General features: G+C 42.4%; 1 protein-coding gene across 6 annotated transcripts in view; it reads right to left on the bottom strand.

The window, feature by feature from the left end:
- Window positions 1–22,795, bottom strand: part of SHANK1 (SH3 and multiple ankyrin repeat domains 1) — a 116,025-nt gene that overhangs the window by 77,972 nt on the left and 15,258 nt on the right. For 5 of the 6 annotated variants that reach the window (XR_016281869.1, XR_016281868.1, XM_089531503.1 and 2 more), the window contains exon 2: window positions 5,585–5,827. Coding sequence is in view for 4 of the 6 variants with exons in the window: in XM_089531503.1 (XP_089387629.1) it covers window positions 5,585–5,794 (210 nt within the window). In the remaining 2 variants the exon portion in view is untranslated. Of the gene's footprint in view, window positions 1–5,584; window positions 5,828–9,208; window positions 9,280–22,795 lie in introns of those variants that run through there. The other variant, XM_089531504.1, reaches the window with a different exon arrangement.

The following is a 22,795-nucleotide window of genomic DNA, read 5'->3' as shown; positions in this document are numbered from 1 at the left end:
TTTGAAATAATAAGGAAAGAGTTGCCTGCTCCTTACTTTCTATGGAACTCTGTGTCTCCCCACAGAGTTCTCCACACACCTTAGCACCATGCTGGGGTTTGGCCTCTTTCTTTCTGACTTTCCCAGTAGTCCCTACCTCCTCCCCTCACCCCACAGACTTCCAGGGTCAGATGGGGGTGTGTGTGAGGAAGGGACAACCAGCCAGGCACATGCTGTCAGCTCCATCCCTGTTTCCATGGCCACGACAATTTGTGATCTCTAGCAACGGTTTCCATGGTTGCCCCTGTGAATAGAAATGGGACCCAAAATGAAGGGGAGGTGTAGTGGATTTAAAGAAGCAGAAAACTGTTTTCATAGTGGGGGACCCGGGAGAGAAATAAGATGTGCTGCTATCTCTTTCAAAGTGATACTGACCAACCAAGTTGAGTGTTATAATAACTTAATGTGGCATGTACATTTATATTTTAAGACTGCCTCCCTCCTGCTCAAGTATGAATGAAGTATTTGTGTTGGGGGGAAGGGGAGAATTTTCAGTGTATATATTGAGAAAGGTGTTTTAAATAACAAGATATGAGAGGGAAAGAATGAAAGACGTTAAATAAGACATTTTGCATCAACTGTGCATGAACAGAAACAAGAGATGGTCCATTTGTACAATGGTAGGGCCAATTTTGAACTTCTTTCAGGAACAGATATTGCTTTTAGATTGTAAAGCTGTGGATAGGGTTTGTCTTTATTTCTTAATTTTGTACAACTCTAAGATATGGTGTACTTTATAAACTGCCACTGCTATTGCTACTACTACCATCACCACTACCAGCAGCATATCCTTTAGCAAGCTCACTCCAGCTTACCTTAGTAGCCAATGGCCTTGTCTGCAAAAGGCTCATCCCCCCCCCCCCCCAATTCTGGTGTCTTTCTGTTTGGACAATGCCCAGCCCAAACCCCGGTTCTACTGTGACTAGTCTGGACAACATCAGGCATGTTCAGCACCAGAACCAGGGTATAACAACCCTAAAATGATTTTTAAAAACATACATCTTACTCGGCATCTTCTGGGAAAATCTGGAACCCTCTGTTTCCATGCTGGGCTGTCCGTCTGCAATGGTATCTCACTGAGTTGCCAGGCACACCTACTGCTGTTACCAGTCGCTCACTCTGAGGTCAAAATGAGAGACTCATTTGTATGATCATTGTTGAGTCCCTGGGTCTGACCTCAGAAGCAGAAACATGCCAGGTGGCTCAATGGGACAGCTGCCCCAGTGTGGAAATGGAGGGCTAGGTAACAGTGGGATGTCAGAACAGCTTTGAGGCCAGGATACTCTAGGCTGCTCTTGAGTATCCTGGCCAATGCAGACAATGCCAATGATAGTAGTGACTGACTGAGTGTAGTAGCTGGCACTGTAATTACTCTCAATGCCCCACAGCAGGGATGGGTAAGTGCTGGTGGTCCAGGGTTAAATTTTCTGCCCTAGGACTCACTACTGGCTGCACCACTGAAAAAGGCAAAAAAGAAAACAAAACAGTCAAACAGGGACGTACGGTCCTTTTGGAACATCTTGAGACAGCCCTAAAGGATCTTATTCATTTTTGCTTTATCACCCTTTTCCAAGACTCATGAATGGGATGTGGTGGTCCTTACCACAGAAAGTCCTCACTGTATGTATTTTATTTCACCTAAAATATAAATGTAATCCATCAAGTTGTTGGAGGGAGGGGGGACAATTTGTCAGGTCAGGATGTGTTAAATGCTACCTATATTTCAGGTGCATTTTTACACCTGCTCCTTCCTTCCTTCCTTCCTTCCTTCCTTCCTTCCTTCCTTCCCTCCTTCCTCTCTCTCTCTCTCTCTCTCTCTCTGTGTGTGTGTATGCCACTTAGACCCAATTTTTTAAAAGCAGTGTACGTCAATAAAACATACAATACATAAAATACACAAATTAAAATACACTCTTTAATGTGCTAGCAATAACATTATACACAACAAAACATTAAAAAAACACAAACAATTCTATTATAAAAGTACATCGCCCCTCCTCAAGATTGAAAAACTTACTGATAATCTATTGACACAGTGCTGATATTTAAAAATTGGGAATCACATTCTGTCAAATGCTTTGGAGTAGAGAATTGTCTTAACCTGCTATCAAAATGGTGATGGCAATGGAGCCAGGCAGGCTGTACTGGGGAGTATATTCCAAAAGACTGAGGGGGAGGGCAATGGGAAAGCCCTTAAGTCTCTCTTGGAGGAGATACCGGGAGGAAAGCTTGAGATATTGATCTTAGGGTATGGGCAGCTTCATGAGAGGACAAATATACACAAGAGCTATACAAAAGACATGACCATCACCCCACTATTCCACTTAAAGAAACTGATTTTCACTTTCAGTCCCCCATATTAACTGAGAACAGGAGGTTAGCTAAGGGTGTATGAGGCAGCCAACATGGGACACACCTCTGTCCTCCAACTGAGAGCAATGGCCAGGAGTCTGCTAGTGCTCCTTCTACATTGCCAAACTTCTGAAAAACAATGCCCTCACTCTGCTTAGTGGTAGGGCTGGCCCTGTCTATACTGGTGTATCAAATGAGATGGGGCTGGCATGCATGCAGTGGAACTACTGCGTATTCAAAGAGGCTGTATGCAGCTATTCAAAGATATTAATAGAGGGTAAGGAAGGGGAAAGATGGAAGTACACTCTGCCTAGGTCTGCAGCTGGCTGTCTCTATATCAAAGGAATGCTGGATAAAAGGAATGGTGTTGGTAGCAGTGTCTGTATATATGTGTTGCTGAGTGTCCTGGTTTTATTGCTAATGAAGAGAGAAAGGAATGTGTTCCCTTTAGTGCTGAGCTAAGGATGAATCCAGTTCTGCATTAATTACCCCTCGAGGGACTGAGGTGGTGGTGCTGGGGTGGGGTGGAGCTCAGCCAAGAAGGGAAGCCCCATTTTCTTTTGTCCATTAGCAACTGCCCTCCCCTCCCTGCCTTTCACTCTCCTTGTGGCATACACAGCATTTCACAAATGAGGATCTAAATTCAAGGTGACTGAGTGCAAAGCCCACCCTTGTCCACAAAACACTGCACATTAAGTCATCTTTCCCTTAGTTATTATATGCTGTACAGTTTATATTGCAACAGTATCAGAGAAAGAGAAAAAGGCATGAACACGGAGCTGTGTCCCAGGAAATTTACCTGATGTGAGAAATAATTTAGCATATCCTGTACACCTACATACTTTTCCTCACCGTAACACTCCAGATGTATTAGTCTACAGCATCTGTCATCCCTAGTTAGTATGGCCACTGATAAGAAGGCCAGGGAAGGCTACTGTATTGTAACTAAACCCATACAAATGTAACTCAAATAAAAACACACTCTTTCCTGTTTATCCCTGCTTCCATATCCTTCCCCTTCCTACATTTGCATCCTTGTTTTGAACTACAGATTGTAAACCTCTCATGGCAGAGTCATTTCTAGTTTTATTCCCCTTCCATTTCCCTATTTATTTTACTTTTTTTACTTGTTTCTCCATGGTGAAGACCACAGTGGATTTGGCAGTGAAAATGTGGCCCCTGTCCCCACAAAAATGCTAATTCCTGTTCTGCAAACTAAACACTCATACTATAAGCCAAATGGGGATGGCACAGGTCATGCTTGGACCTCAAACCTATTTTTACAACTTCCAGGATCCTCCAGCATTCCGGTCTATGTGTGTGTTTGTGTGGAGGGGGGCAGTTTTAGTGTGTGTTTGGACAATTTGTTAATTGCCATCAAGTTGGCTTCAATTTATGACAACCCCAATGAATGGAAGATCTCCAAGGTGGTGTCTGAATTAGCCAGACTATTCCGGGGGAAACCTCCCTATGTTACCTTGGCACTTCCATTGCAACATTGGGCAGCTGTTTGCTTGCATGTCCCACTGTGCATCCCACTATGCCACCTGCTGCGACTGGTGAGATTTACTCACTTGTGAGGTCTGAATGAGCCCAATCTAAATCACATGATTGGGCAGCTTGTTCTGACTTCAGAGTGTACAATTCTGGCCAGTGGCGGCTGGTAACATAGTGGAACGTGAGTACAAATAGCTGCTCAGTATCACAACAGAGTGCTCTGGATCTTCCGGTGAGTTGTTAAAATCTGTGGCATGGAGGTTACATCTCATGTTTGGTTGCTGAACTGTGCAGACGTTGTCTGGACTGTTCACGTCAGAATCAGGGTTTGAGCTGTACATCGTCCAGACGTCCTGCCAAGGGGATGGGGGGGGAGGAGATTTTATTTGGCCTGTGCAGACAGGGCCCAAGACACACGGTTATTAACAGCCCTGCTCTTATCTTGCAAATCATAGAACTGGAAGAGACCACAAGCGCCATCCAGTCCAACCCCTTGCCATGCAGGAACTCTCAATCAAAGCATGCCTGACAAGATGGCCATCCAGCCTCTGTTTAAAGACCCCCAAGGAAGGAGACTCCACTACACTCTAATGGAGAGGTTCCACTGTCGAACAGCTCTTACTGTCAATGTTGAGGTGGAATTTCTTTTCCTGTAGCTTACATCCATTGTTCCGGGTCCTGTTCTCTGAAGCAGCAGAAAACAATCTTGCTGCATTCTCAATATGACACCCCTTGAAATACCTAAACAGGGCTATCATATCACCCTTTAACCATCTCTTCTCCAGGCTAAACATACCCAGCTCCCTAAGTCTTTCCTCATAAGGCATGGTTTCCAGACCCTTCACCAGACCCTCCTATGGGCAAAATCCTTTTTGAATTGTGGTGCCCAGAACTGTACACTGTATTCCAGGTGAGGCCTGAACAAAGCAGAATAGACTGGCACTATTACTTCCCTGGATCTACACACTATACTTCTATTCATTCAGCCTAAAATTGCATTGGCCTTTTTAGCTGCTACATCACACTGTTGAGAGCGACCAAAATGGTGAAGGGTCTGGAAACCATGCCTTATGAGGAAAGACCTAAGAAGCTAGGTATGTTTAGCATGGAGAAGGGGTGGTAAGACAGCCTATTTAAGTATTTGAAGGGGTGTCACACTGAGGAGGGAGCAAGCTTGTTTTTTGCTGCTCCAGAGAATAGGAACCTGAACAATGGATGCAAATTTAGGGCTGTGAGTTTCTTTAATTAGTAAATCTATCTATAATGCAATCTTCCTCTTTTCCTACTTTGCTGTTGTGTGCCTTCAAGTCATTTTTGACATATGGTGACCTGAAGCCTAGCCTATCATGGGATTTTCTGGTGTTGAGAGTGTATGATTTGTTCACGGTCACCCAGTGGGTTTTCATGGCTGAATAAGGAATTGAACCCTGACCTCCAGAGTCCAATTCTAAAATCACTACACCATGGCACCACCTTCCACTTTACCAAGCATTATCATCTTTTCTAACATAATGTCATCTCATGATATAACCAAAGTATATATTACTTTTTAGTGAAAATGAATATGAGGAAATTGGTCAGACCTGAAAAAAATCATCTACCCGGTCCTCCCACCACTCTTCAGCTTGCTCCCACCTACTGATGACCCTCCAACTTCTCCTGCACTCTTTCCCCCACCTTCCACTTAGCTTCTCACCGTCTGGTGCAGGTCAGGAATGCCAATTCGGAAGACCATCATACTGAAGTGGGCGTCTTCAGGTACTGTCATGGAGCGACTGTGGGTAGGGTTAGCGGGACTGGCTGGGGGGCTGGGCCCCTCGCGGGAGCTCTCCGAGCCCGACTCCCCCTCGGGGCACTGGGAGAGGTGCTCCTCCTCCTCCGCGCTTGTTTCGGGGCTCTGGGGCATCGTCAGAGGTGCTGGGCACCATCACTGGCCGCACTGCAAAACAGAGGAGGGAAAGAGATCCAATGTTATTCTCATAGAGGGATTACAATGAAGGAGACATTAGGAATGAGTCTTCAACCAAGCACATGGAGGGTCACCACAGCCCATAACTATTGATATGTGTTCTTCTTATATACATATAAATGCAATTACTGTAAAAATAGGAAACCCCAGAGAAGTTTACATCTGGATTTGAAAAACAGGGATTTTAAAAAATGTTAAATGTGCAGATGTGTGGTGTATGTGTGCATGTGTATACTCACACAACCTATTTAAAAAGTGAATTGCTATTTCTAGAGATTTCCGGGACAGTTAATTCACTCTTCCTTTTCAGTCAGAAAAAATATGATCTGGGAAGTTTATAGGGATGAAGGAATGAAAAAAACAGATTTGGGGAGGCCTTGTGGGCCCAGGACCACTCCTTTCCCATCCATGAAACAACACAGATCAAACAAAAATACTTGCATTATGACATTAGGGATTTTCTGACAAAACACACAAATGTTCAGAAGAGTCAGGGCAGGCTCCTTTGTTGGCTTAGCATGAGAATTAATGTTGTCACCCATCCTTTGTGTAGTTCTATGCAGAAAGTAGATGATATTTCCTCCTTGTGGGGTTTCATATTTTAATGTTCCTTTCCCTTATTTGACACAAGAGAATTAAGAGAGAAAAACTGGCTGTAATCAGAAAACCCTGGATGGGGTGGGGGTGAGCAGATGGGAGCCTTTGCATGGCTTTACCAAGGACTAGAATTGGAGGTGGAGGATGACTGTGGTTTCATCCGTCAACATCCTCTTAATTGGCCTCAACCCCTTGGCAAATGGCTTGATGTCTGGGTAAGTTGACTATTAGCCTGAACCTACAGTGTCTGAAATCAATAAGCATTCCAGATACACAGAGAAAATATAAATATGGTAAGAAACCCAAGGGAGATATGGAATAGAGGCCTTCTAGCTCTTTTTGCCACCATCTTCTTCCCGCTCTCTGCCTCTTTCCTGCTCCCCCACCTACCCCTTGCTTTCTTTCTGCCATCCCTTTCTCTTTTCCCCTCTTCCTCTCCATGTAATTGTTTGGCTGGAGAAGACGCTGTGGCCTAAATCCTGTTAGTTCTAACTAGAGTAAGGCTACTGAATCAACTGGAGTGACCTACACGCTGACTCAACATTTGACACAATGGGTCTACTCTAGTTGGAACTAACAAACAGGATTTCAACCAAGGGATATTAAGTCTTTAATTAGTTCATTCTTGACTATGAGGTAGAACCTCTCACCACTGAATGAGATAATGAGGTTTTGCTTTTTTTTTTTTTAATGATTTTTCACATTTGGGAACTTTCTAGTGAAAAATTCATGATTTTTTTGGTACAAATACTTTTTTTTACAAAATACATTATTTTTGTGCAAAAGTATTTTTGCTATTGATTTGCTATAGTCTTTTTATTCTCAAGCAAAAGCAAAAGAAAAAAAAACCTGACAGAGGCTGACATTCTTTTCAAAGAGGTGTCTGAAAACACTCTTTCTCATTGGGAATGAGAAAAACTAGGGACTTTATATTCCTAGAAGGGAGACAGCACTCTTCCAGAGGCTTAGGATAGGATCTACCATCAGGCAGAGTGAGGCATGTGCTTCAGGCAGCAGAGGCAAAGTGGCAGGGAAGGACAATGAGGGTGTGGAAGAGAACACTATGTTTGCCATTTGGTCTGTATTTTGAGCTCCTTGAACCTACCATGTTGTTTTCAGGTGCAATGAAAGATATTCTCCCCAAAGCCAAGGCTGCTTTCAGATAGCTTTTGGGAAGAGTGAGGGATGTGCAGGTTCAAGCTAAGCACCACAGATTATTTACTCTGATATGTAAAATGACATATTTGCCATGTGTATGTGCGTGCGTGCACACACACACCCTTTACTCCTGATATATGCAAAGACAGATGGGAAACAGATGTATGCAAATGGAGGCACATGGAGACATTTTGGGCTTCCCTTTCAGTCCATGGCCAATAGCCTACACCTTATCCTTGCTTCTTCTGAGACAACGTATATACTCTGAACACTCAGAAACCACTATCAGCTGCTGCTTCCACTCTTTCCTCTTTCTCCTCCTCCTCCTCTCTTCCCTTCCCCCTCTCCATGCAAACTACTCTCCTCTTTCTCCTTTTCCTCCCCCCTTCCCCCTCTTCATGCAAACTACAGAACAAATTATCAAGATTTACAGGCTGAACTATTGTGTGCAGTTTTTTTCAGACTGTGCATGGTGCACATATAAGCTGTTTGTGCACATGGTTACCGATTCATGCCACCACTTTGATGTGGGTAGATTCAGTACAAATTAGGAGAACAGGACCAGCCCATCCTCAGGTGGCAGCAGTTGCAGAGGCAATGATGATACCTATGGCTGCTTTCCTCCACACCGCTTGGGCCTCCTCAACATAGACTGGATATGGCTGTACAAGTAATTTCTTATGGGTGAATGCAGCACCAAAGAAAGAATGAAAGAAAGAAAAAAAAGGGAAAAAAAGAGGGAGGTAATAGTGTGGTTATTCCCAGGGCTAGCCCTGCTGTTAGAGTGAGGCAATATTAGACAGCAGATGCTGGGGCGCAATGGTCCTTCTGTTGGAAGAGCAAGTTTTGTGTTTCAAGCAACTATCCCTACCCACCTGCCCCACTAAGCCCACAGCCCTAACAGGTGATGAAAGACGCAGTCCTACTAACAATGCTGAAGTAAGTTTCTCTGGTACATGGTCTGGTCCTTCTCTCCTATCTTGTCCTTTGCCTCATGCAGCAAAAGGTTGTAAGAGTAGCCGTGCATATACCCATTGCACACTATACTACAAATATTTAGCTTTGTTTTCGTTTTTGTTCTTGTTGTGTGCATTTGTCATTTCCAACTTATGACGATCCTAAGGTGAACCTATCACAAGGTTTTCTTGGCAAGTTTCTTCAAAGGGGGTTTGCTGTTGCCATCCTATGAAGCTGAGAGTATGATTTGGCCAAGGTCACCCTGTGGATTTACATGGCCGAGCAGGGATTTTAAACCTGGTTTCCAGAGTCATAGTCCAATGCTCAAACCACTACACCACGCCGGCTCACATTTATCTCTGTTAGTTGATACCATACCTTTGGCTGTATGGAGAAAGGTAGCAGGAAGCATACTTGTGCAGATCAGAGCAGGGAAAAAGGCCTTTTTTGGGACTACAGTTCTCAGAACCTGCATGGCAGGGGGTTGGACTGGATGGTCCTTGCAGTCTCTTCCAATTCTATGATTCTAACCTATCAACTAGCATGTCTGGTGGGCACACTAGCTGGTGGATTTTGCTACTTATTGCCTAAAAGGTTCCCTTTCCATGTGCTGCAATAGAATAATTTTGTTCTACTTACCTTTGAAGTCAATTCTGTGCTTGTTTAAGTTTCCTATGGACCTTTAGGGTGAGCTGGAGTGCCATCACCTCCTCTGCTTCTCAGGTAGCAATGTATCTTGAGTTAGCACTGAAATATGCTTCCTAGATGTTTGTGAAAAGTGCTTTGTATTGGCAGGTGGTCCCAGATGCGCGCGCGCGCACACACACACCCCTCTATTTGTTCACATCTGTAAATCTGAGTAAACACACACATAGTTTCCCTTGGCCTGTCTCTCCCTCCTCCCTCTCTGTCATCCCTTTGCCATATTAATTTCTTCATCTCACATATTTATCCCATTTGTCCCAGCTTAGTGATGCATTAGAATTATCTGCACTCTCACCAATGAGGTGGGTATGAACAATTCCTTCCCCACCATGGGCCCATGGGCCCTTGCCCAAACACATCTGCCAAGTGTTCCCTTCCGACCCACCCTGGTCTCCTTCACTGACTTTTTGTGCTCTGTGTCCCAGATTCCAACCGGCCCCAGGGCCCAGGCAATCTGGAAGGAAACAGCACACAACGTCCCAGAAAGCAAAACAGCCCTGGGACACCTGCCCCACTTTCGGCACCTGCCAAAAGGGCCTATAATTAGCCCAAAAGGACACCACTGACCCTGCTCCTGATGCTTTTCTGATCCCATTTGCTAGATATCACAGACATGCAGATTGAAGAGGCAAGGGGAGGTGGGCAAAACAGACACTGAAGGCAAAGCACTTGATTTATATAAGGAAGGGCCCTGGTTCAAGCCCTGGCATCCTCATATCCACAACCCTAAGGCTGCAGTGATAGAGAAAGATACTTTGCTGCCTGAAACCCCAGAGAGCTACTCCCTGTCAAAAGTATAAAATCTTGAGCTAGATGGATAAATAATTTGACCTGACACAAGGCAACTTCCTATACCCCCTTTCTATGGGAATTTTAGTTAGTTATTCTGGCCAGAATCCATTTGGTGCACTCATCTCAAGTAATGACCCATTACCTGAACAGGTAATTCTAAAAGGGCAGTGTTCCATTGTTTGGGAGCAACACAGGACCACTTCTATGTTCCCAGCAAGCAGTCTTCTTCAAGAAAAGTAGATCTTAATAATGGGGCTGATTTACAGTGATACAGTTAGTTCTTTGGATCAGTGCTTCTAAGGCTCTCTGATGTGGAGGGCTTAAAGTTGTTTTTTTAAATGTCAGGTACCATCACCACACTTGTGACCATTGCCTGGAATAGTTTTATTCCTGAAAACTATCTGCAGACCGACTCATGGACCAGCATGGGTCCAGGAACTACCACTAAGGCTGCATCCGCACTGCAGAAATAATCCAGTTTGATACTACTTTAACTGCTATGGCTTAGTGCTATGGAATTCTGTGAATTGTAGTTTTGTGAGAAATTTGGTTTTCTCTGTCAGAGAGCTCTGGTGCCATAACAAACTACAACTGCCAGAATTTTATAGCTTTGAGGCATGGCAGTTAAAGTGATGTACAACTGGATTATTTCTGCTGTCTGGATGCCTACGATGAATAGTGCTGCCTTAAGATTGCCATTTAGGGCTTTAAATGTTCAAACTGACATGTTTAACTGAGTGCAAAAAACAAATGACAAATAATCAAGGATTGTTTTTATTTTCCGTATCAGGTGTGGTGCAGTTACTCTGGATTATATTCCTGACATTTGTAGAGTCATACATCAAAGCAAACTTGACACAAATAACAATCACAACAAATGAGATGATCAAGGGGGTGAATCTTTTCCCCCAAATAGGTTCAACACCTTAGGCTCGAAACAAACATGACATGGCTTCAAGCCACATTGGGGGCATGCCATTTACATGACACACGTCCCAAACATGCCATGAAGCTGCACTGTGGTTGCACCAACAAAAAAGAACCAAGCCAAAAAGGAGAAGATAGAATCCGCTCATTCCGGCAGCCTGGCTCAGGACCTCGGCAGTGGCCTGGATTGGGACCAGGCATGTGTGATTGTTGCGGTCCTGGTGTGAACAGCACTGGTGTGGCCTCACACTGCTCCTAGATAGCTTTTTAAAAACCCTTACATGGAACCATCTGGCCACCTCTGCAACTGGTACAGGTCTTTCTGTTCTTGTAAAGTGTTCTTTATACTGTGCACAGGTTAGTAGCCTGTGTGTTACATTTTGCACCAGAAGATGTTTGGTATGCTCAGCTGGAGATGGCCAAGGCTAGCCCTACTATTAAGCAGAGTGACTTAACAATCTCAGACAACAGACACTGGAGCTTTTCTAGCTGTTCCTTCTCAGTCCCCTCATCTTTCTTTTCACTTTTCATTGAGTGGAGCTTCTCAGGCTATCTGCTCTGGGGCACAAAATTATTTTTTTCTAGTGCACCAAGGACTGGTAACAAATTTGTGTCTGCTGACTAAAGTTCTTCCTTTTTTTCCTGAGAATTCTATGTGGACCAGCAGCCAAAGGCTTGTAGACCAGCACTAGCCCAGGGGTCACAACTCTGAGTAGCACTGACTTAGAGGACAGAGCTGTGCGTGTTACACAGGTCACATATTCCAAACTGATCTGCTGCTCTCAAGTTTGGGAAAAGACTGTATTCTATTACCAGTGCTGAAGGAAGGTTCAACTGCTCATCCATCAGCACTTGTAGATGGAACTGGGGGAGAAGGTATATCTGCCTGTCCTTTGCTTCAGACAACTAAATGTATTGATATGGCCCAGTAGGTGGAACACTATACAGAGATCTCTTGTTGGTAAGATACCTGGAAACCATATTTTCACCCTTCCTATAACCACAGACATCAAGATCTCTCAGAGTTCTCCCTTTTCTTCTGATACATCAGAGATACCCACAGTGGGAGACAAGATAATGAATGTATTAAGAATGCCAGAAAGAAAACCAACCAAGTGCAGATGAGGTCAGAGGGCAATTTGTACAAAAATGTGTCCTGTTTTGAAGTGTTAACATAAGCTGGCTTTTATTTTTTCTGGAGGACAGGCACAATGAGTTCAGAATTGATCTTGGGAACAACTCAGTGTGTGGTCTATTTCATGGTCCAGTATGTCTTGGAAGCATCTCTCCAAAGCAAGTTCCAAAACCAGATATACTGGCATGGTTGGACAAAAAACTTTCTCAATCATTGATAAAACTAGTTCAACAGTGCAATCCAGATGGGTCCACTGGTATTTACTGAAGTGTATAATAACTGTAAGAGCCAGTGTGGTGTAGTGGTTTGAACATTGGATTATGACTCAGGAGATCAGAGTTCAGTTCCCTGCCTGGCCATGGAAACCCGCTGGATGATCTTGGATGAGTCACACATTCTCAGCCCCAAAAAACCGAGTGATTTTTGCCATAGGATTACCATATGATTTGAAGGCTGTTGTTGTTGCTGTCATTTTTGACTTATGGGAATCCTAAAGCAAACCTATCATGGGGTTTTCTTGGCAAGATTTGTTCAGAGGAAGTTTGCCATTGCCTTCCCCTGAGGCTGAGAGTATGTGACTTGTCCAAGGTCACACAGTAGTTTTCATGGCCATGTCAGGAACTGAACCCTGGTCTTTCAGTTACTCTATGACTAAGAGACCTCCAACTCACCTAGTTATCAACAGCCCTGCTCAGGTCTTGCAAACTCAATGCCATGGCTTGCTTGAGTTTATCCACCGGGTCTTCCTTTTTTCCTATTGCCTTCTACCTTGCTCTGCGTTGTTGTCTTTTCTAATGAATGATGTCTTCTCATGATATGTCCAAAGTATGACAATCTCAAATTAGTCATATTGGCTTCTAGAGAGAGCTCAGGCCTGATTTGCTCCAGGAACCATTTATTTGAATTTTGGGCAGTCCATGATATCCGCAGACTCCTTCCCCAGCACCACATTCCAGTGAGTTGATTTTCTTCCTGTCTGCTTTTTTAATTGTCCAGCCTTGATAACCATACATAAAAATCAGAAATATGATGGCATGAGCAATCCTGATTTTAGTATTCAATGATATATCTTCACACTTGAATGCATATATTACATGCAAAGTACACTTACATACTAAGAAGAACACTGCCAGGTTAAACAAAAGAGTCATGTAAGCATGTTTTGCATTCCAAAACATGGAGGGCACTATGCTGCAGATTATGCATTAGCAATTTCCTGCTATTACTCTGTCAGCATCTCACATTTAAATATGCCACCTCTGTGCATGGAGATTCCCATTTCACTATCCTGGCTAATATCTGTTGAAACACCTCTGCTCTCTGGCTGTGTCTAATCAAGGAAGCTAGAGCAAATTACTCATTTGCAGAGAAATATCCAGAAACACAGAGGCACCGTGACACACAGAGAAAACTGTCCATATAGTATCTGTACACATGTTGAAATGTGGACACCTACACATGACCAACATGGAAAAAGTTACTTTTTTGGACTGTAACACCTGGAATCTTCCAAATACATGGCCATGCTGTCTGGGGGATTCTGGGAGTTGTGGTCCAAAACCAACCTCTTTATAAATTGTGCATATGTAGTTATTCTACATATTCAGAATGTATACACCCCACAAATAATGAGGCAGAATAACAGTGACATGAACACATACACAACAGGCCAGATCAAGTCAGCAGGCAGTACAGGAAGCTGCCTAGGGTGGCAAAATTCAAAAAAAATTGGGCCATGCATGGGCAACCTCAGCTATAACCAGAACCATAAATGGATTATTCTTGAAAATATTACCTTTCAGACTACAATTTTCAGAATCTTGCAGCCAGCAATGCTCTTTTGGTTGGGGCATGGTAGGAGTTGTAAGCAAAATAATTTTTCTAGGCCATGGTCTAGAACCATCTCACATCCTGTTTTCATCTCACCTTTCCATTTATACAGAGACCTCCATTCACTCACTCACTTTCTATCCCTCTCTCTCCTTTTCTCTCATTCTCTCTTTCTTTCCTCTGAAGCAGGAAAATGCCCAGATCTTTTGAACAAGTGAGCTTAAGGTGTAGGGTGCAATTGTGTCAATTTCCACTCACAGGTTTTCCACACTGAAGCCCTTTGTCTCTTGCATCATCCAAGTTAACAAGGCTAACAATGCTTCCATGCACTCATATGAGCAAAATAGCCAGGGGAACAATTTGGGAAAACCCTTGAGACGGAAACACAGTCGCCTTCCTTACTATATAGCATTGCCCACATGGATGGAAAACTTTTTATTATTTTTTAACCCACGGCACCAAAATATCTTGAACCAATTTGGTATGCATACATGAACATACACACACACACCACAAATGGATCAGACTATTTGCAATTACAGCTGTACCTTAGTTAATGAGGTAGATGTGTTTCTGGGCATTACTTCTTTAACAGACAATTTTGTGCCAGAAGCATAAATAACATGAAAATAATAGGGAGAGAATCTTATACCACAAAAGAAGAAGAAGAAAAAGAAAAAGAAGAAGAGTTCAACATATTTCAGCAAGCACTACAATTTGCATATGTAAAATGAAACAGAAAGCCAATGTGGTGCAGTGGTTTGAATGTTAACACTATAACTCTGGAGACCAGGGTTCGAATCCTGGCTCGGCCATGTAAACTCACTGAGTGACCTTGGGCAAATCACACTCAGAGGAAGGCAAAGGCAAACCCCTTCTAAACAAATCCTGCCTAGAAGGCTCAACAACAAAATGAAACAACCAAGATTGGTAAGCCATGCATATGTAAACAGAACTATTCTGAACCTTCTACAAACTACTTGAAGGCTTCTTCCAAAATGCATTTGGAGATTACTCTTCTTATGATTTCCATTCTGATAGCCAAATGTGTAGATCTATGCATTCTTAATATGATGGTGCTGGAGCTGCTGAAGCAGACAATGCAGGGCTAGCCTGGAAGTAAGCAAAGGGAAGCAACAGATGTTTTGGGCAGTAGATCCTTGGGGGGGGGGGGGGCAGCAATGATAGCCTCTTAGCCATTCCTCTTGAGCTGTTTCCTTCTGTCAGAGAACATATGCCACCCAACCTGTCCTGGGCCCCTAAACTAGTCTGTGCTGTCAGTAATAGCAGAGGACATTATTGCACTTTCAGCACTGAAGGTTGTGAGTGTGGACCTGGCACCATTTTGTCCTTTTACTTAGGAGGCAAAATATCTTGGACTGGCCTTGACCACATAGTATACCTTCTTCAACTGGCTAGTATGACTCTTACTCTTGTCTCCCAGCACCTAGCCACCCCAGATGAACTGTTAGTGTTGGCTTTCACCAGCTCATACTAGCTTCTAGCACCCATCTCCATTTTATGACTTTGCACATGGACAAAGATATGCAACTGAGTAATACTACTTAAAGGAACCTCATACAATGTGATGGGTTGCACACTGGCTTTCAGGTTCAATGTACAGATTACTTGTATTAGCTTGTATAACAAAACAGTTCCTCATATACTGAATAATTAACAAATGCTATATATACTCGACTATAAGTCGACCTCATGTATAAGGGCATGTTTTGAGGACAAAATTATGGATTTTGATACGACTCATGGATAAGTCAAGGATAAAACGTAGGGACATGCAACAAAGGATGTAATGGACAAAGTTTACCATATTCATACAGAAATGTCTTATTCAGATCCTTCTAAGTCCAATTCCTCTTGGCACTCTTTTGAGGGGAAGCACCAAAGAGGTGCTACCACTGCCATTTTCCCACCCAAGCATTCAAAAAACCAGAAGTGGCATCATGGTGGAAAGAGGAGATGGGGTTGGTGCTTCTTTTGGGTGCTTCCAGGATGAATTAAACTCTTACCTTTTGCCACTCTACTCAGAGAAGGAGGAGTTAAAATACACTACTGTACTTACATTGACCTGTGGATAAGTCACCCTATTTTTTGAGGTCAAATTTTTGATAAAAATGTCTAGACTTATACATGAGTATATACATTACTAATGTTCATTAGCCACAACAAACTGAGTAGCATGGTGGTTAGAGTGCTGTACCAGAACTTGCAATATTCCAGTTCTACACCCCTCTAAGGATGTATCCACATTGCAGAATTAAAGCAGTTTGACACCACTAACTCCCATGACTCTATCCTACAGAATTCTGGTATTTGTAGTTTAATGAGACCAGAGCTTTTTGACAGACTCAGGTCAATACCTCACCAAACTACAAATCACATGATTCTGTAGGATAGAATAATGGCACATAAAGTGGTGTTAAACTGCTTTAATTCTGCAGTCTTCATTAGGTTGCTTTTTATATTTTTATTTTATTCATGCTCCACCTTTTTGCCATGTAGGGATCTTCAAAGTGGCTCTCAATAAACTAGTATAAATACATAAAATGAATAAAAACATTAAAAATTCCCTACTGTGATTAGAGGCATCTTCCAAGGCAAGCTAGGTCATTTTACAAAAGTCTGATCGAAAGAAAAGGTCCTTGAGCCAGCCATTTTCTCTCAGCCTCATCTACTCACTGGATGGCTGCAAGGATAAAATGTGGGGGAATGAAAAATGTGTGCTACCTGGAGCTCTCTGGAGGAAAGGCATGATATAAATATAACAAACAAACAAATGTAAAAATCTGATTTCCAAGTCCAGGAATTAGGCAGGCAGCCTGTTCTGGATGCTTAGATTTCCCCAGACAGGCAGTTTCAGAGAATACACTCACACAAGTGATGCATTTGTTTTTGACAGCTGATGTTTCGTTTTATGGTATTTTAACAAATAATTTGAACTGATGAGTTCAGACATTTGTAAATTTAGACGTGTAATTCTGTAATTTTTAGATTTGTGATTTTATATAATAGGTATTTGTGATTTTTGTAGTTGTTTTCTTCAAGTTGTTTCTGACTTATGACAATGCTACAGGGACCTTATTAGAGGATTTTCTTGGCAAGATTTGTTCAGCGAAGCCTTTGCCTTCTTCTGAGACTGAAAATCTGTGACATGCCCAAGGTTACCCAGTGGGTTTCCAGAGCTGAGTGGGGATTCAAACCCTGGTCTCCATAGTCCAACACACAAACCACTATACCATGCTGGCTCTCTTTTTCTGTGAACCGTTATCCACCCTGCACTTCTTTAGTCCATCATTTGCAATAATCCACAAAAACTGTGTTCTGGTTTGTCTCTTCCACAATAAACTGAAGAAATAACTGTGCAACAGATCATAAGTTATTTCTCTGGCTAGTCAGGCAAGAGACAAACCAGAGAGCCAGTGCCTCACAGGTCTATTTTGCTGATGAACCCAATGTTTGTAGTGGATTCATCCATGTGGTCAGGGTGCACTACTACTTGTATGTGGGGTTCCTGTGGAACCCTGATTTACTGTGATATTCAGAGCAAATCAGTGAGAGACATAGAGATTTGTGCTTCCCTCTCTGATATGCTTTCAAGAACTACTAATCATAGAGTTCCTTGTACCAAGAGGTGAGGTGTGATGGCCAAAGCACCATAATTTGGATTGTTTTTGCATCACAAATAATTAAGACTTCTAACTATAACATATTTATTTTGTCATAAGAGTCTATGGACTACTAGGTTCCACTCCTATAAAACGTATAATTGATAGGTATATCTGGAAACTGGTGGGTGATTTTCCACTCTATCTAACTAAATTTGGTGCTGTCCACATTCCAGTGTTAAAGTTCACAGAGTGGCAGCCACATTTGTTCTCAGAGCCAATGTGAATTAGGGCTATAGGTCAAATATACAGACTTGAACTATATGTGAGTAATGTGTCTCATGACACAGGACAAATACTTCCATGTTTTGGGTATGATGCTAAAGGACCATTGTGGCCCAATTTCAGAAAATATTCAAAAATTTCAGCAAAAAAGTCATAATTAAAATGGAAACAGTTTTTTCATGATATCCCAATTTTATCTGAAAGATGCCTATTTTTTTAAAAAAACAACCCAACAAATTCACCCAAGAATTCAATCAATGAATAAAGATTTTATGGCTAGGACAGGATAGGACCATTGTATGTGTGTAGGGAAAGGCTCATATTCTAAATTACTATAGGATCTAGAAAAACAGCACTTTGGCACTTCTAGCAGCCTTGTCAGGGAGATAAGCAGCCTGGATGTTAAATTCTATCAGTCCTATTTTGGTTGTGCTGCTTTAAACCCATTAGCATCCTTGTCCAATCCCATTTGTCCTCCCTGATCAGAATTTTGTAGTTTTCATGCACTCTTTTTCAAAATGTCTGCATTTTTACAAATCTACCTAAATTTTTACAGTTTTCCCAGAGATTAAAGTGTGTCTGCTTTTTAAAGTATATACTTTGTAGTTATTCATATTTCTAAAATGTACATGTTCTGTGCCCATTTTTTATTTGCCAAACTGCACTGAAAAACTCAGAAATGTATTAACTTGTGAGGGGAAAATGTAATTTGTCCCACTGCTAGCCTTGTTGTGTGGCTTCAAGGCATTTTTGACATGGTGACTCTAAGGTGAACCTATCATAGGTTTTTCTTGGCAAGTTTCTTCAGAGAGAGTTTGCCATTGCCATCCTCTGAGGCTGAGAGAGTGTGACCTGGCCAAGGTCACCCAGTAGTTTTTTATGTTTGAACAGGGAATGAATCCTGATCTCCAGTCATAGTCCAACACTCAAACACTACACCATGCTGTCTTTCTTGCTAGCCTTAAGGCAGGTGAAACTGATATTTTTATAGGGAAATGCTAACTCAGCAAAGTCCTAGTCAGTGGGTAAGAGACACATAAGAAGAAAGTTACCACCCCATACCAGATAAAATGTATTCCTCAGGAGCATTTCTATTGTTGGCAATTATTGTGAGAAATGAAAAGCTTTCTTAAATTATAATGCCCCACCTCATTTAATTTTGAATATATTCAAGAGGAAGCCTTTCAACCTTGACGTGAATTTTCTTCTAACTGATAAGTCTTTAGTTCTTAACCTAGTACTCATACATGCGGTGGTCCTTGACAAGTCAAGCTGAAAGATATAACCTGTCCATGGGCAAAGCTACCTTCAGACAATTAGCTTGGAAAAGGCATAATATGAACCTTGCATAATTCCAATCCAGGACGAGGCTCTGCATTCGAGGGGCCCTTGTTCAAAGGATCACCTGGTGGTCTCACTTGGCCACAGTGGCAGCTCTCTTAAAACACCAGATGGATGGATGGATGTTAGTCACAGTTTTAACAGACACTGTAGATATTTTAAAAATGGCTAAATCCATTCTCTTGTTGCTTTGAGTAGTAAATAGATATAGGCATATGGGAACCAGGGTAGCATCAGCAGTGGCCTCTGGATCTGGCAGGCCCCAAGAGACCTGACAGTTGCCCAAGGATGCCAGAAGCTGGTGCTAGCACTTATCTAAACCTGTTATCAACTGCATTGATCACCAGTTTGTTTGTGACCTTGGTTTAAAGTGCTGACATTAGACTACATCGTGAGAAAATTAATTTTTGGTATTACAGTTTCACAGAATCCCCAGCCAGTAGAGGACCTCTAAAGCTCTGCAGAGCAACTTTCAAGACCTTAAGAGTCTAGGAAGACCTTCAAGTCAGTGATTTTGGCTGAATTACATTGCAGAATTAATGCAATTTGACAACGCTTTAGTTGCTATGGCTCAATGCTATGGAATTCTGGGATTGTAGTTTTGTGAAATATTTAGCCTTCCCTGTCAGAGAGCTCTGGTGCCACAACAAACTACAAACCCCAGGATCCTATAGCATTGAGCATGGCAGTTTAATCTGCTTCAAACTGCATTAATCCTGCAGAGTGGAAGCAGCCTATGTTGTTCATTATTAACTTGCATTCTCAGTGCTGGTTCCAGGTTTTCAAGAAGCCTTGGGTATATTTCTTTCTGTGAGCTTGCCTATTTCTCTTCCCTTATGTCTACTCTCATTGGCTATACACTTATTTTTATTATTACACCTCTTCTATTCTTTCCATGGGAGGTGGTGTGTATTGGGCCCAGAAGGAAAGGCAAATCATATGCAGGTTCCTTCTCACTCCTCCCATTTGGACTAAAGCAGAACATGCAACAACAGCAAAAAGTGTTATAAGGTCCGAAATCGTCTGGGACTGGCAGTGAGCTCCTAACAGAGTGTGGGCAGTTGCCCAACAATGCTAAGCCCTGGCATCAGCTCTATTCCCTAAGATCAGCTTGAAAATCCTAATTTCTTATCACTTAATACTGGATTTATGACAGCGATGTTTGAAAGTTTTTCCTAATGAGATTTGTAGTGCTCCTTCGTTTGGTACTTTAGGTGAGTTTTGCGTATTCTATGTTTAAAGCAGATTTTAGCATTTTACCTCTTCTATTTTAAGTGCTGTTGGTTTTTAAACAAAAACCCAGGAAACATTCCAGGAGGAAGTCCTGGGGGTGACCCTCAACAGAAGGCTTTGGTCAACAGAATTGGGAGGGGAATAATCCCTCCTTGTCCCCCAGGTCTCCTCTAGAGTGTTAGGAAACCATTTAGAGCAGATTTGGGGGACAGGAAGGAGGGAGAGAATGGAAATGTTCCACTGCAGGAGCAGAAGTTTGCTTGAGAAATGTTGGATTTCACCCAATGTTTATTCATTTTTCCCCTAAATACAAAATCTCCAAATTTTAAAGGCATGACTACATAACATCCATTGTACAGAGAAACAGATGTCAAATAAAACACAATTTTTAAAAGAATAAATAAACAAACCAACCCAAGGATGCATGAATAAAAATCTGTCTTTTTTTCATTGTTATATCTGAAGACGGTAGCCCTTAATTTTAAGACAGGATGACTGTATTGGGATGCTTTATTTTGTTTCTTAACTGTTATCATCTAATTTTGCACTCTCTATAACACATTATTTTGAGTAGGGATATTTACTGAAAAGCAGGATGACAGGAAAAACATTTTCTATGGCTACTCTATCCACCATCCTCTTTTTACTACAGCCTTACTCAACTTGATGTCTTCCAAATTTATTAGTCTACAACTCCCATCCTCCAGTCAGCATGGCTGTGCTGGCTCTGGATGGTGGGAGTTTCAATCAAAGATATCTGCAGGGTACCACATTAGGAAAGATTTCTCCAAAGAAAAAGGTTTCTGTTTTAATAAGCTGTGGGCCAGCATGTTTGCATACCTAATGCCATACCTACTACTAGATAAAATGAAGCAGATGCCTTGGGGGCTGAGAGCGCTGGCATGCTGTGAGAGGACAATGAGACCTGTGGACTGTCCTGCATACTATAAGCTCCTCCAGCACCAATAATGAAGATAAAACTCAGTGGCAGCTGGTGGATACTATGTCACTGGGGTTGTGAATCACTCCATGTTTTTGTTTTCCCTTTAAATGAACTAGCCAAGGTTCTAAACCTATTCGTGGGGGGTAGGATTCAGGACTTTGGACAGCTCCTTATAAATGTAGCTAAGCTTTGACTGTACTCACCATCCAGCTGTCATGGAATTCGACTGCCAGTCTACGCAGCTCCACTACACAGAATAACAAGAAGGGGTTATCTCATCCTATGTCTCTGACAGCAGAAAGATTAAGAGCTAGTCTACTCTAGGGGCAAAAGTCTAAATGGATTCCTGCTCCAACACTCACCCTAGAGCCACCACACATAGCTTTTTCTCTGCAGGGACACTGGGTAGATTGTTTACACTATCTAACTATCCTTCTGGAGTTTCCTGGGTTTGCCCCCACTGCCAATTCCAAACCCTGGGGCCAGTTCCTGGTCTAAGCATTTTCTCTCCTTCTCCCTTGCCAATGTTGGCCCTACTGGGCATGCTCATCAATTTGAGGCAAATGAGGCATTCAGCATGTGAACAAGCACTTACTCTTGACACAAGTGGCTGAGAGCTTCCACTCCTAGTGCTCCTGGGAATAAGAGATGTTTGGGGGGGAAAGCTGGAAGGTCACAGCAGGGGCAGATAGAACCATGCATCCATGATGTAACTTTATCACCCCAGATTCAAAGATAAGGCTACATGTTGAATGGCCTTAATACCCCAGATTCTGGGGTGGGAGGGCTTTTAATGGGGTTTTAAGCAGTATAGACAAGCTCAAGGACTGGGCCAGATATTCACATAAGGAGAAACAATGGAAGCGGCCAGCAAGACAGGCTGCTGTTGGGGAAGGGGCAAAAATGGTACATCGATCTCCATGCCATTTCTCTGGCACTTGTTTAGCAGAGAAAATGTATGTAGCATCAAGTCGTCAAGCGAGCATCATCCTAGAGGACAAAAGAGGACAGTGATCTGCATAAAACTTGAGCATGCAAATATTTTGCAAATCATTGTCCCCTTTTTTGTCCTTACTGCATGTCCAAATTTGCTTGCATTTGCGTTTGATGCATACATTTGCATACTCAAATTCAGACATCACTACTCTCACTTAAACAGAACTATAATACATCTCTGCAAAATAGGGGAAGCTGTAACCAGGTGGCCTGTATTATCTGTCTGCTCAATCTGTTGCCCAAGGGCAAATGATTAATGGACAACTTCCAAGTTCTTGCCTTTTCACCCTTCTTATGTTTCTTGATCTTTAAACAGAACTGAAACTGGACAGTCCTTCAAACAGAGGGCACCTTCAAATTAAGACCCATTTTCCACAAAGCAGGATGCATGGTTGTCCTAGAGACTGAACAATCAC

Source organism: Sceloporus occidentalis, unplaced genomic scaffold (assembly GCF_023333645.1).
Source record: "Sceloporus occidentalis isolate IW3139 unplaced genomic scaffold, rSceOcc1.0.p SCAF_7, whole genome shotgun sequence".
Classification (NCBI taxonomy): Eukaryota; Metazoa; Chordata; class Lepidosauria; order Squamata; family Phrynosomatidae; genus Sceloporus; species Sceloporus occidentalis.
The sequence above is the reverse complement of the archived record's forward strand: the minus strand, read 5'-3'. Positions and strand labels throughout refer to the sequence as shown.